Genomic DNA, 12,821 nt, shown 5'->3' with positions numbered 1-12,821 from the left:
TAATACAAATAAAAATATCCTGATTGGAGTAATAATATCTCTCTATTACAACTTTAGAGAAAGATTGAAATTCCCTATACCTTCCTTAAATCCTGTCCTAAACAACAAGATTGTTGGTTTTGTCCAAGTGTGAAAGTTAACACCCCTGGGAGGTATGTTAATCTGCTTTGGTCAACTGACACCCTCCTAGGAAGGAAGGATTGGAGAGCAGGTTTTGATAAGCCAAAGGGCTAGTGACTGGGAGAAAAAAGCACATTTTGCCTAATTTACACTTTTACCAAGACATGCCAATGGGGTTGTGCTTCTTCCAAGAAATACCTGGAAAATATATAATTACCATAATGGTGAGAGTTGTATGAGAATACAGTTCACAGTAAGACTCCACTGATTTTTATGCTACTAGCACTAGGTTGAATGAACAATTCCTTATTTAGCAAAACTCTTTAGTTTTAAGCATATTTGGGTTTGAAAGTATTACATACCTCGTCAGAGTAATTGCTATGGACTTGGCTAAGCTGTTAGTTATTTCTTTTTTTAATCTCAGATCTAGACAGTAAAGTAAGATGAACCTTAGTGGCATTTTCTTTCAAAGCAGCAGTCAATTTAGATTAAAATTGAATACAGCAATGCCATTGTGAAAGCAAGCCAGATTCTCTTGCCATTGCTTGTTTTCTTGACAGCATGTTCCGTACATCTGAAATGTTTGAGCCTACATGGAATACTCGTAGCTCCCAGCACAGTTATAGATTCATTAGATAGCCCAGCTTGATGTTTAAGGCAGAAATGAAGATCTCAAAGACAACCACAGCACAGCTACAAATAAAAGAGCTCACTGGGTTCCACTAATAAGAGGAAAACAAATTACCATGTCAAATTTGTTAGATTCAGATAGAATAAATATCAATAGAGAAGAATTGTAAATGTTTTAGAAATGTGTTTTGCAGTTACTTGGGGGAAAATGCATATACCTACTTAAAAATGTACATATTCTGATAACCCAGCATCATGCAAGCATTTTATTTTAATAGCCTAGTGTATCATACAAGCTTTTTATTTCCCTATCCACCCAATATGGTTCCTTGATAATATCCTTTATTAAGGCGGGAATCTGATAATACCCATTTGTGAATTCCCTAATAATCTTTCTTACTACACAGGGATCTTACAACACAAATTCACTAAGGTGCTAGCAATTTCTCAGTGTCCTGAGTAAGAGTCAATATTTTATCTTCTTCATATTTCTTCAACTGTAAATTTAGAGTATCTTGCATGGATTATGTGTACCATAACAGGCTTTCTTTAGGGACCCCACTACTTTTTTTTCCCTCTGCTATCTACCCAACCTGAAGAGTGTACCAATACTAATAAATAATTACTTGAGATAACTCTGCAGGTAGAAATATTACAGTAATCCTAGAACCCTAAAATTTTGAAGTTATAATCTTCTTTTTATTTTTAACTAATATTCATTGAGTACCTACTGTGGGCCAAGCACTGTGCTATGCATTTTCTCATTGCAGAAGTACTGGAATCTCCATAGATGTGTTGGACTACCTCCAAAAAGCACATTCAATTAACATTAAATAAATATTTATTGTGGGCCTCCTATGAGTTGGGGCCAAGTCTCATGATGCAGACTTCTTGAAAAAACATGTTCTTGCTGATTATTCTTCTCTAAAATTAGTAAAATGAAGGTTATGTACAGAATACTATCTAAACAATTTGTTTACTTTGGAAACGTAATAAAATGGAATAAGAAAATCTATAAACATGGAAAGAAAATAGTGGGGAAGAAAAGCTCTCCAGTAAAGCCCTTTTGACATATTCCCTGTTTTCCTTACCTTGTAAATCACATACAGAAAGTTTCTCATTGGCCATAATTTCCCACTGTTAATATCAATGCTTATTACAAACATTTGAAATAAAGATATGAATGCAAGAATGTTTAGATGCATTTTACATAAAGTAAATAAATTACTCATAATAAAAATAACATACACTGGATAACTGGCAAATATAAAAATTGATTTCATTATTGTATGTGGCACATATATTGTTTTCTTTTTTCTTTGTTAACAGTGCCTTGTCGGGCTTCCCTGGTGGCGCAGTGGTTGGGAGTCTGCCTGCTAATGCAGGGGACACGGGTTCGGGCCCTGGTCTGGGAGGATCCCACATGCCGCGGAGCAACTAGGCCCGTGAGCCACAACTACTGAGCCTGCGCTCCGCAACAAGAGAGGCCGTGACAGTGAGAGGCCCGCGCACCGCGATGAAGAGTGGCCCCCGCTTGCCGCAACTAGAGAAAGCCCTCGCACAGAAACGAAGACCCAACACAGCCATAAATAAATAAATAAATTAAAAAAAAAAAAAAAAAAACAGTGCCTTGTCTCTCTTTTGACAATAAACATCTGAGATCCTATGGGCAAAATAACTTATTAAGAGAAGGTTGGGAAATCCAAGCACGCAGAAGGGAGACGGGTATCAGAACTCTCAGTTAGAATGAAAACAAGAAGGAACAGCCTGGGCTGCAATTCTCACACACACACACACACACACACACACACACACACACAAAATCAGTAGTAAGGTCTACTGTCTGGACAAAGAATTTGGGATGTGAAAGAAAAATACTGATGTCTAAAGTAAAGGAGAAATAAGGACTTTGTTTAGGGCCCTTTGTCTTCCAAACCCTAGAGAGTACATGAAATTTCTCATCAAAGTTTGAAATCTGAGCATATTCTACACATGAACTTAGTCTGAAATATACAGTGACTTCATTGTGAGTTCCAACATAGGTGTATACAGAAAAGTTATTACGTTGACAAATACTATACAGTAAGTACCATATGGGAGTAATTATTTGATATCTCATTTTGTCAGTTTAATAGGGCATTAACATTTTTATCTTCTAATCTCCAGTAACATGACTTCAAAACATCCTCAAAAAATAACTGATAATAAAATGTACTTCATGTATATACAAAACCCATTTATGAAATATATTTTAAGTCTGACCTTCTCTCTCTGGAGTGAGCTTTTGTCTAAGAAGGTGGTTTACGATGGCAGTCATGCTGATAAAGCACTGGTAGCCCAGAGTGTCCCAGTTCATACTACTCAGGATGTTTATTGCCTCACAGATCTCATCACAGTGAATGTACTGGAAGATGATGTCTACCAGGCCCAGCTGTCCTTGTGTGAAGATACCTGTCACAGAAAAATATAAAATCAAGTGAATCTTTTAAAAATAAGAAGTAGGACTTCCCTGGTGGTCCAGTGGCTAGGACTCCATGCTCCCAATGCAGGGGGGCCAGGTTCAATCCCTGGTCAGGGAACTAGATCCCACATGCCGCAACTAAAGACCCCACATGTCACAACTAAAGATCCCGCATGCCACAACTATGGACCCCATATGCCACAACTAAAGATCCCACATGCCGCAACTAAAGATCCCAGATGCCACAACTCAAGATCCTGCATGCCACAATGAAGATCCCACAAGCAGCAGCTAAGACCCAGTACAGCAAAATAGATAAATAAATAAATAAAAATAAAAAGTAGAATAACAAAAACAGATTTAACTCTTCTACAAAGGAAAAAAACAGTGATCATTTCTTGCATAAAGTACTAGAAATGTGGGATTTGGGGGGGCCAAGAGTAATATGGCACTGTGGTTAAATCTTTAAATACCACCTACCAACTCCATCTAGCTTATGCTTACCATTCAGCACATATTAACTAATTTATAATCAAACTGTTCAGACTAAAAATGAAAAAACGTGAGGACTTTTAGGTAAATCACAATAGCTAATTTAATTTTTCCCATCTGTCATTTAGGCCTCTGTTGTATATATTTAGAGATAATTTTGATGTAACATAATTCTTATTGACCAGCTTAATTAGTTCTCAGTTGCATCTGGTCTTCAGTCCCATGTACTTGGGGGTCAAAAAGTACAAATACCTGTGACAAATATAATGTGACTATATAAACATTTTTAGGACTGTTTTTATTAATGGGTGCTCTAAATTGATAGCTTCTTCACAGATACCACATACCAATTTATTTTAAATTGGCATTGAGATTATTCTCTTCTATTATTAGTAATTATTAGTAAGAAATTATCAGGATTAATCTTGTTATTGACCCACTTTCACAACTAAGATCTACTATAAAATATCTTAGAACAACATAAACACATTTGCTTACCCTTTTAAAATGAAAGAAAATCCACTTCTAAGCTTAGAGAAGCAAGAGCACAAAACAAAGGGGGGTGGACTCTGTTCTAGTTTTATCTTATCATCTTTTAAATATGGCTGATCTCATTTGAAACTAACAATTTCTGTGTAATTAAGTGACAATAAGTATTAGTGTTTTTAAGGAGTTTGGTTTTTTTTTTAATCTTTAAAAAGTAGCTATCTGTAAAATCTTTTTCCTTCCACAAATGTTTACTGATTTGAGTGAAACTACAAAAACTTCTCAGTACAAATAATCATAAAGCTAAATGAGAAAACATATGTGAAATTATTTGGAATCTGTGAAGTATATAAAATAAAAACAGGGAAACAAAGATAAAATATTGCAAACTTTGCTTCTGAAATTATGCAAGCTAGAGACAACAGTAGGGTTTTTAAAATGCTGAGAGATAAAAATGAATTAGCCTAGAATTCTAACTTTATAACAAAGCATTGAAAATTCATGAAGAAAAAACATTCTTAATAACAGAGCTCTAAAACAATAAAGCAAAAACTATCAAACTAAAAGGAGAGAAAGTCAAATCTACAATTATCATTGGAGATTTCAGCATTTCTCTCTGATTAGTTGAAAAAAATGTATAAACAGAAAATCTGTAAATATAGAAAACACTTGAAAAACATCAGTAAATTTGACCTAATTGACATTTATACAATGCTTCACCCAACAACGGCAGAATACACATTCTTTTTAAGTGCACATATAACACCAACCAAGATGGAGAATATTCTGGGAGATAAAACAAGCCTCAATAAATTTAAATGCTTTGAAAGTATACAGAATAGGTTCCCAGACCACAATAGAACTAAATTAGATATCAAAACAGAAAGATATCTGGATGATTTTTAGTGTCTAAGGATTTATACACCAAGATTTTCAAGGGAGAAAATATTCCCCTTATATCCTCAGTGTGCTGGTAAGTCTAAGTGATGTAAATACTCCCACCATGGCTGATTTCAAGCACTAATGTGATGTCATGGAACAAGTGATGCACCACTGCACACTGTTATGTAATATTTCTACCATACAGATTAAATAAGTGTAAATAACCTCAAGGGTATAGGTAACAGCAAAATGTAGTAAAATAACTAGGAAGTGGGGAAAAAAGAAATATATCTGGAAAATCTTTAAATATTTAGAAATTAATCAACACTGTTCTAAATAACCTATGGGTCAAAGAAGAAAACACAAATTAGAAAATATTTTGAAATGAATAAAAATAAAAATATAACATCAAAATTTGTGAGATGTAGCTGTGGTTATAGTATTACTTAGAGGGAAATTACCAGCATTAAATATTCAATTACAAAAGAAAAAGGGTCTAAAATCAACAATCCAAGCTTCCACATTAAGAACCTAGAGAAAGAAGAGCAAATTAGACCTAAAATAAAATAGGAGATAATAAAAATATGAAAATAAATAATAGAGAAAGTCAGTGAACACAAAAGCTGGTTCTTTGAAACAATTTGTAAAATTGACCAACTTCTGCCAAATTGAGAAAAAAAGAGAAGCTACATTTATCAATATCAAGAATAATCATTACAGCACTACAGACATTAAAAAATAAGTGAATAATATGCTAACTTTATAGAAATAAATGTAGCTTAAATGAAATAGATTCCTTGAAAGATACAAATTATCAAAGCTCATTCAAGAAGAAATGAATAGACAACCTGAATAATCCTATATTATTTAAATTTGAACTTGCAGTTTAAAAACCTTTACACATACACAAACACACACACACACACAAAACCAGATGCCTTCACTGGTAAATTCTCTCAAACAATAAGAGAAGAAATAATATCACCTCTACACAACTCAAAATATAAGAGGAGGGAGTATTTCCTAATTCATTTAATGATATCAGCATTACACTGATACCAAAAATGACAAAACATTACAGGAAAAGAAAAAGAAAATTGCAAACCAGTATCTCCCATAAACAGATACAAAAATCCTTAAAGAATATTAGCAAATCCAGCAACATATTAAAAAGGTAATACATCATGAACAAGAGAAATTTATCCCACAAATGCAAGGTTGCTGAAACATCTGAAAACTGATCAACATAATTCACTATATGACCAGAAAAAACATATAATCATTTCAATACATGCAGAAAAGCACTTGAAAAAATTGAACATCCACCCACGCTAATATATATCAGCAGACTAGGAATGGAAGGGGACTTCCTCAACTTCGATAACATCATACATACAGTGAAAGATTAAATGCTATCCACCTAAGATTGGAAACAAAGCAAGGATATCTTCCCTTGCCACTTCTATTTAATATTGTACCGTCCTAGCTAGTAAAATAGGGAAGAAAACAAAATAAAAGGCATACACGTTGGATAAGAATATATAAAACTTGTTTTTAACTGAAGTTGTCATAGTCATCTATGTAGAAAATCCTAAGTAATCTACAATAAAATGTTACTACAACTAAGAAATGAGTTTACCAGGGTTGCAGGATACATGGTCAATATTTTAAAATTTTATTTTTATATAACCCCAATGAACAATTAAAAGTTGTAATTAAAAATACTAATTACGATAGCATCCAAAAACATGAACAAACTATGTACAAGATCTTTACACTTTAAACTATAAAACACTGCTGAGAGAAATTAAAGAAGACCTGAATAAATAGAGATGTTGGGTTCATAAACTGGGAGACTCAATATTGTTAAATTGTCATTCCATCCCATATTGATCTATAGATTCAATGTAATCTCAATCAAAATCTCACCAGGTGTTTTTGTAGAAATTGACAAGTCAGTTTTAAAACTTACACAGAAATTCAAAACATCTAGAGTAGCCAAAACAATTTGGAAAAGAACAGAGACTTCCCTGGTGGTCCAGTGGTTGAGACTTCACCTTCCAGTGCAGGGGGTGCGGGTTCAATCCCTGGTCAGGGAGCTAAGATCCCACATGCCTCGTGGCCAAAAAACCAAAACATAAAACAGAAGCAATATTGTAACAAATGCAATAAAGACTTTAAAAATGGTCCACATCAAAAAACAAAAAACAAAAAAAAAAGAACAAAGTTGGAGGACTAATAGTCCTGGCTTCAAGACTTACTGTAAAGCCACAGTAATTAAGACAGTGTAGTACTCGCTAAAGTATATACATATAGATCAGTGGACGAGAAGAGAGTCTTCATAGATACACACACACATATGATCAAGGGAATTCAATGGAGGAAGGATAGTCTTTCCAACAGTTGCTGCTGGAACAACTGAATATTCATATTAAAAAATTAATTTCAACTCATACCTCACACCATACACAAAGAATTACTTGTATTAGACAATAAACCTAATTTTAAGAGCTAAAACCATAAAATTTCTAGAAGAAAAAAGGGTTTGACAAAAACTTCTTTGATAGGACATAAAAAGCATAAGCCATAAAATTAAAAAATCCAAGAATTGGCTTTCATCAAAACTAAAACTTCTGCTACCTAAAAAACTGTTAAGAAAATGAAAAGATAAATTACAGGATGGAAGAAAATATTCATAATACTAGCATCCTACAAAGGACTTTTGTTCAGAATATATAAAAACTCTTACAACTCAATAATAAATAAACAATCCAATTAAACTTGGGCAAAAGATTTGAAGATATACTTCATCAGAGAAGATATATGGCAAATAAGCACATAAAAGATGCCCAGCTCCAAAGGCTCATCAGGGAAATGCCAACTAACACCACTATACACCTACTACAATGGCTAAAATTAAAAAGACCATTAATGCCAAGTTTTGGTGAGGATGTGGAGTAACTGGAACTCCAAAATAGTTTCTTCTTAAGTTAATCGTAAACTTAGCATATGGCCCAGCCATTCTACTCCTAGGTTTTTCCCAAGAGAAATTAAAATAGATGTCCACACAAAGACTAGTACAAGAAAGTACACAGCATTTTCAATGATATTGGCTTAAATTTGGAAACAACCCAAATGTCCATCCACATGTGAAAAAGATACACAAATTGTGATTTATCTGTATAATAGAATACTACTCAGTAATGTAAGTGAAAATTTACAGATATACCTACAGATATACATATATACATGTAAGTGAAAATTTACAGATATACATACAAAATTTACAGATACACATACAGTATGTATACATACATCCCAGTAGAATACTACTCAGTAATGTAAGTGAAAATTTACAGATATACATGGAAGAGTCTCACGGACTCTTCCATACTTACTGAGTGAAAGTAGCAAGACACAAAAGAGGACCTGTTTTTTGAGTATATTTCTATGAAATTCTAGAAAAAGCAGATCTAATCTGTAATAACAGACAGCAGATCAATGCACTTTAGCTTTGAGGGAGGCAGGGATTGACTGCAAAGGGGTTGAGAGAATTTTGAGGGTGAGGGAAATGTTTTACATCTTGATTGTGGTGGTAATCATGAGGATATACATATTTGCCAAAACTCATTGACCTATGTATTTTTAAAACAGGTACAATTAATTTTATGTAAATTATACCTCAATAAACTTGATCTAAAAATCCATCATCACTCTAGAAAGCAGAATGCTGTCTGGAACAGCAATCCATCTAAAATGATATAAGATCTAGTTTTAAGATGACTAGGCATCTAATAAAGTATTTGACATATCCTTCCAGCAATAAATTACCACCAATTACCACTTGGGTAAAGTAAAATTTAAATAACTCATTAAAAATAACTCTTTTAAAGAACACATACTTCTTACAAAAGTTCTATGAGAAAAATCAGACTACTTGTTTTTTAGATAGAGTGACAAACACACACAAGCACACACATTGCCTGTGATTTTCAAAATCCTATGAGAGAGAAGAAGTTAGCTTTAATTATTTGTTTAATATCATCATTTGAACTTTTAACCCTTTCCTAACTTTGTAGGTGTTATGAAGCACTGTGGGAGCACTCCAGGTAGATGGAATACTCAACACCACTATGGAAAGGAGGAGTGTGAGAGCACATGCTGTGATTGGGGAGCTACTAGGGAAGCACAGCTGGGGAGATGAAGCCAGAGAGGCAGACAGGCTTATTAACCACTGAAGGATTTCAGGCTGTAGAATCCATGACCAAATCTGCACTCTGGTGGCAGTTCAGGGGATTAATTGAGCGGTGGGTTGGGAAGATTGGAAGACAGAAGATTACAGATAGAGGGCCACTGCTTGATCATGGTAAAATAGCAAAGATCTAGATTAAGGTAATGACAGCAAGGATAAATAGAATGAGATGTTTTTGACAGTACGTATTTAGAAAGGCAGAATTGATGGGATTTGGTCGCTGACTGGATATGGCATCAGGGGTGAGGGAGGATTCTAGGATAACTTCTGACTTGGGATTCTGTCTGTCTAAATAACTGTACCATCCCTCAAATTGGAGAATATAGGAGGAGAAGCAGGGAAAAAGATTATGACTTCATATCTGCACATAATAAATCTGTATACCTGCGTACATTCAGGGGGAGGTATCCAGCAAGCCAGGTTAATATGTGGATGTGGAGTGAGGAGTGGTCTGGGCTGAAGTTAGAGATAGGATACCAAAATCAAAAATAAACTCTCAATCTGTATAAAATGGGAGGAGAGCTAAAAATGGAACCTTAGAGAGCCTCAATATTTTCATGAGGAGGCAGAAGAAGAGCATAAAAAAGTGACAAAAAGTTGCATCTGGAGTCATAGAAGCAAGTATGATGAGAGTTCTATGATGGTGAAAGTGGTCAGCAACCATCAAATGCTGAAAAGTCATCAAGTAACATAAGAGAAATATGTGTATCAAGTAGGACGTCACTAGTGACCTTTCCAAGAGCAGTTCCAGGAGAACACTGAAGAAAAGAGCCAGAAGGTGGTGCTGTGAGGGGTGAATGGGAGGTAAAGAAGCAGAGAAATTCAGTGTTCACTACTATTTCAATGAGTTTGACTACGAAAGGAAGGTGAACATTTGATTAATAACAGAGGGGAAACAATTTTGAAGAAGAGATGTATGTATGTTTCTTTGTTTCATGGTGTGGCTTGGGCCTGTACCTGATGATGTAGCAAAATTCATGAGGAGAGTGGGCAAGGTGACAGAGTAAAGGTATCAACGGGAATGTTATGGGATCCAGAGTGGAACCAGTGGTGGAACTAGTCTTAGACAAGAGGAAGGCTCCTTTTCCACTGAATTGAAACTGAAAAGATTTATGTACATGTAGGTAAGTCGTTGGGTGGGTGGTGAGGAGCAGACAAAGTTAATGAAGTGCCAATTAAAAGGTGAGATTCTCTGGGCTTCCCTGGTGGCGCAGTGGTTGAGAATCTGCCTGCTAATGCAGGGGACACGGGTTCGAACCCTGGTCTGGGAAGATCCCACATGCCACGGAGCAGCTGGGCCCGTGAGCCACAACTACTGAGCCTGCGCGTCTGGAGCCTGTGCCCCGCAACGGGAGGGGCCGCGATAGTGAAAGGCCCGCGCACCGCGATGAAGAGTGGCCCCCGCTTGCCGCAACTAGAGAAAGCCCTCGCACAGAAACGAAGACCCAACACAGCCAAAAATAAATAAATAAATAAATAGCTATTAAAAAAAAAAAAAAAAAAAAGGTGAGATTCTCTGTTGAGAGGGCAAGGAGCTGATCATGTGAGTTTAAAGACAGCAGTGAAGGCTGGAAAAGGTACTGATGAGAATGGAAAAGCTTTAATATCTCAGTAATATAATTAGGGACTCCTCTTAATCCCAGTATATGTATATGGAAATATGAATAATGACTGTCAGGTAAAGAAATTCTTTTTACACATTGCTTCCACAAAGGAGGACACTTCTAGCTCCCTCCTGAGGAAGACATGTTTTTCGCATTCTTACAACAGTGGTGATGGCCTTTTAACCACAGTGCATTTGTGCGATAATTATAAGGATTTAGAATGGAAGCCCTAGCCTTGCAACAGAGTTTTCTTTCAACATGACACTAACTGACCTATTCTAAGAGTCAAATTCCAAAAATCTTAGCATCTTGGCAGTAGCCACTGACACGTTTACATATGACAGCATTCTATTTTAAACTATGATCTATCTCAGCTTCTTACATTGTAAGCTACACCTTTCATGTCAAAATTTCCAAAGGCTTGCATAACAAGCATATGAAAAACATCTCATAAATGCTCCCTAGTGGGGAAACTGCACAGGCAACTACCTGTTTATATATGCAGTAACTTGAATTATACATGAAAATTCCACATGGATGCCCAGAATCAGCACTGTGTTAATTCAAGAAGTATATTAAAATTTCTGGATGTATTTAGTAGCAGATCCTAAGAAAAATCTGTTCTTTAAACAGGGTTTTCTTTTAAAAAAAAAAAAAGATCTGTTAGCTGGAATCTACTGTTTCAAGGAATCTACTCTTCCTAGGAAAAATAATCTGTAATAAACATTAATCTTATAATACATTTTCAAAAATCCTGGGAAACTCCATCTTTAGATCCTTTAAAGAGCCTGTAAAACTGTAAAATTTCCCTATTCTATAAAACTTCAGTCATATTGAAAATAAAATTTAAATGATAAATGTCAGTTGCAGAAGTTATCACCTTTTCATTTGAATGCTTGACTTCTATTGGATAATTCTCTTCCAAGAGACCTACTTGGGAAAAAGAGGTGACAGCCAACTCATTGCCTAATTGATTTAGGAACAGTGCCCAGGGAGATAGTCCAATTAAGTTTACAAGCTGGCAATTAGCAGGAAGCCCTCTAAATCCCTACACTGAGAGCCTGTTTACTTTAGTAAGAAGGCAAATGTGCTAGAGATAGGAAGAGAAAGCTGTGCTTTTTGCAAAGCTGTTGTGAGTAGGCCCACAAGGCAGGGCTGAAGAAAGGCTAGGTATACGTCAGAAGACAGCCTTCTGTTTGACAGGTAACTTGGGTTATTGAGAGAGAAAGAGAGAGAGAAAGGTGGGGGGGGGGGGGAGTTTTAACAGATATGCAAAACATCTAACATCCACTTTAATAAGTGATGAGTATAGAGTCATACCACTGTTAAACGTGTAGTTGGGCAAAGTAGAACTGGATTATCTCATAATAAATGAGATTCCAAACATATTTTTCTTGGACAATAATGACATTATGAATGGATTTAGTTGCATTTTTAATATGTGGAAAGAACATAGCCCTCACATTATATCCCTGATATCTTTCAAGTTAGTCAAGTCATTTTCATTAGATTTATTTCATGTGTTCAATTTCAGAGGCAAGTAGATCCATAAAAAAACAAAGTAAACTGACAGCTATTTAACAAACACTACAATGTCTTTAAAAACTTAACTTTGTACCACAGAGCCAAATCTTGTAAGGGGTTTTAAAATGTATTTACTTTTCTATGTTTTCAAGTTGCGGTGATGTGCATTAATTGAAATCTTTTTTTTAAAACCTAAGTGAGGTTCTTTCAAGAATGTTAAATTATACAAAACTGCCTAAAGGGACTTCCCTGGTGGTGCAGTGGTAAGAATCCACCTGCCAATGCAGGGGACACGGGTTCGACCCCTGGTCCAGGAAGATCCACATGCCGTGCAGCAACTAAGCTTGTGCACCACAACTACTGAGCCTGC

At 35.5% G+C, this 12,821-nt stretch overlaps 1 protein-coding gene across 1 annotated transcript in view; it reads right to left on the bottom strand.

The window, feature by feature from the left end:
* WDPCP (WD repeat containing planar cell polarity effector) overlaps positions 1-12,821 on the bottom strand; it is a 360,469-nt gene that overhangs the window by 178,655 nt on the left and 168,993 nt on the right. The window contains exon 12 of the mRNA XM_028168397.2: positions 3,013-3,201. Within this exon, the coding sequence (XP_028024198.2) occupies positions 3,013-3,201 (189 nt within the window). The remainder of the gene's footprint in view (positions 1-3,012; positions 3,202-12,821) is intronic.

This window comes from Balaenoptera acutorostrata, chromosome 12 (genome assembly GCF_949987535.1).
Source record: "Balaenoptera acutorostrata chromosome 12, mBalAcu1.1, whole genome shotgun sequence".
Lineage (NCBI taxonomy): Eukaryota > Metazoa > Chordata > Mammalia > Artiodactyla > Balaenopteridae > Balaenoptera > Balaenoptera acutorostrata.
Note: the sequence above shows the minus strand (reverse complement) of the source record. Positions and strands in the feature narration are given on the sequence as shown.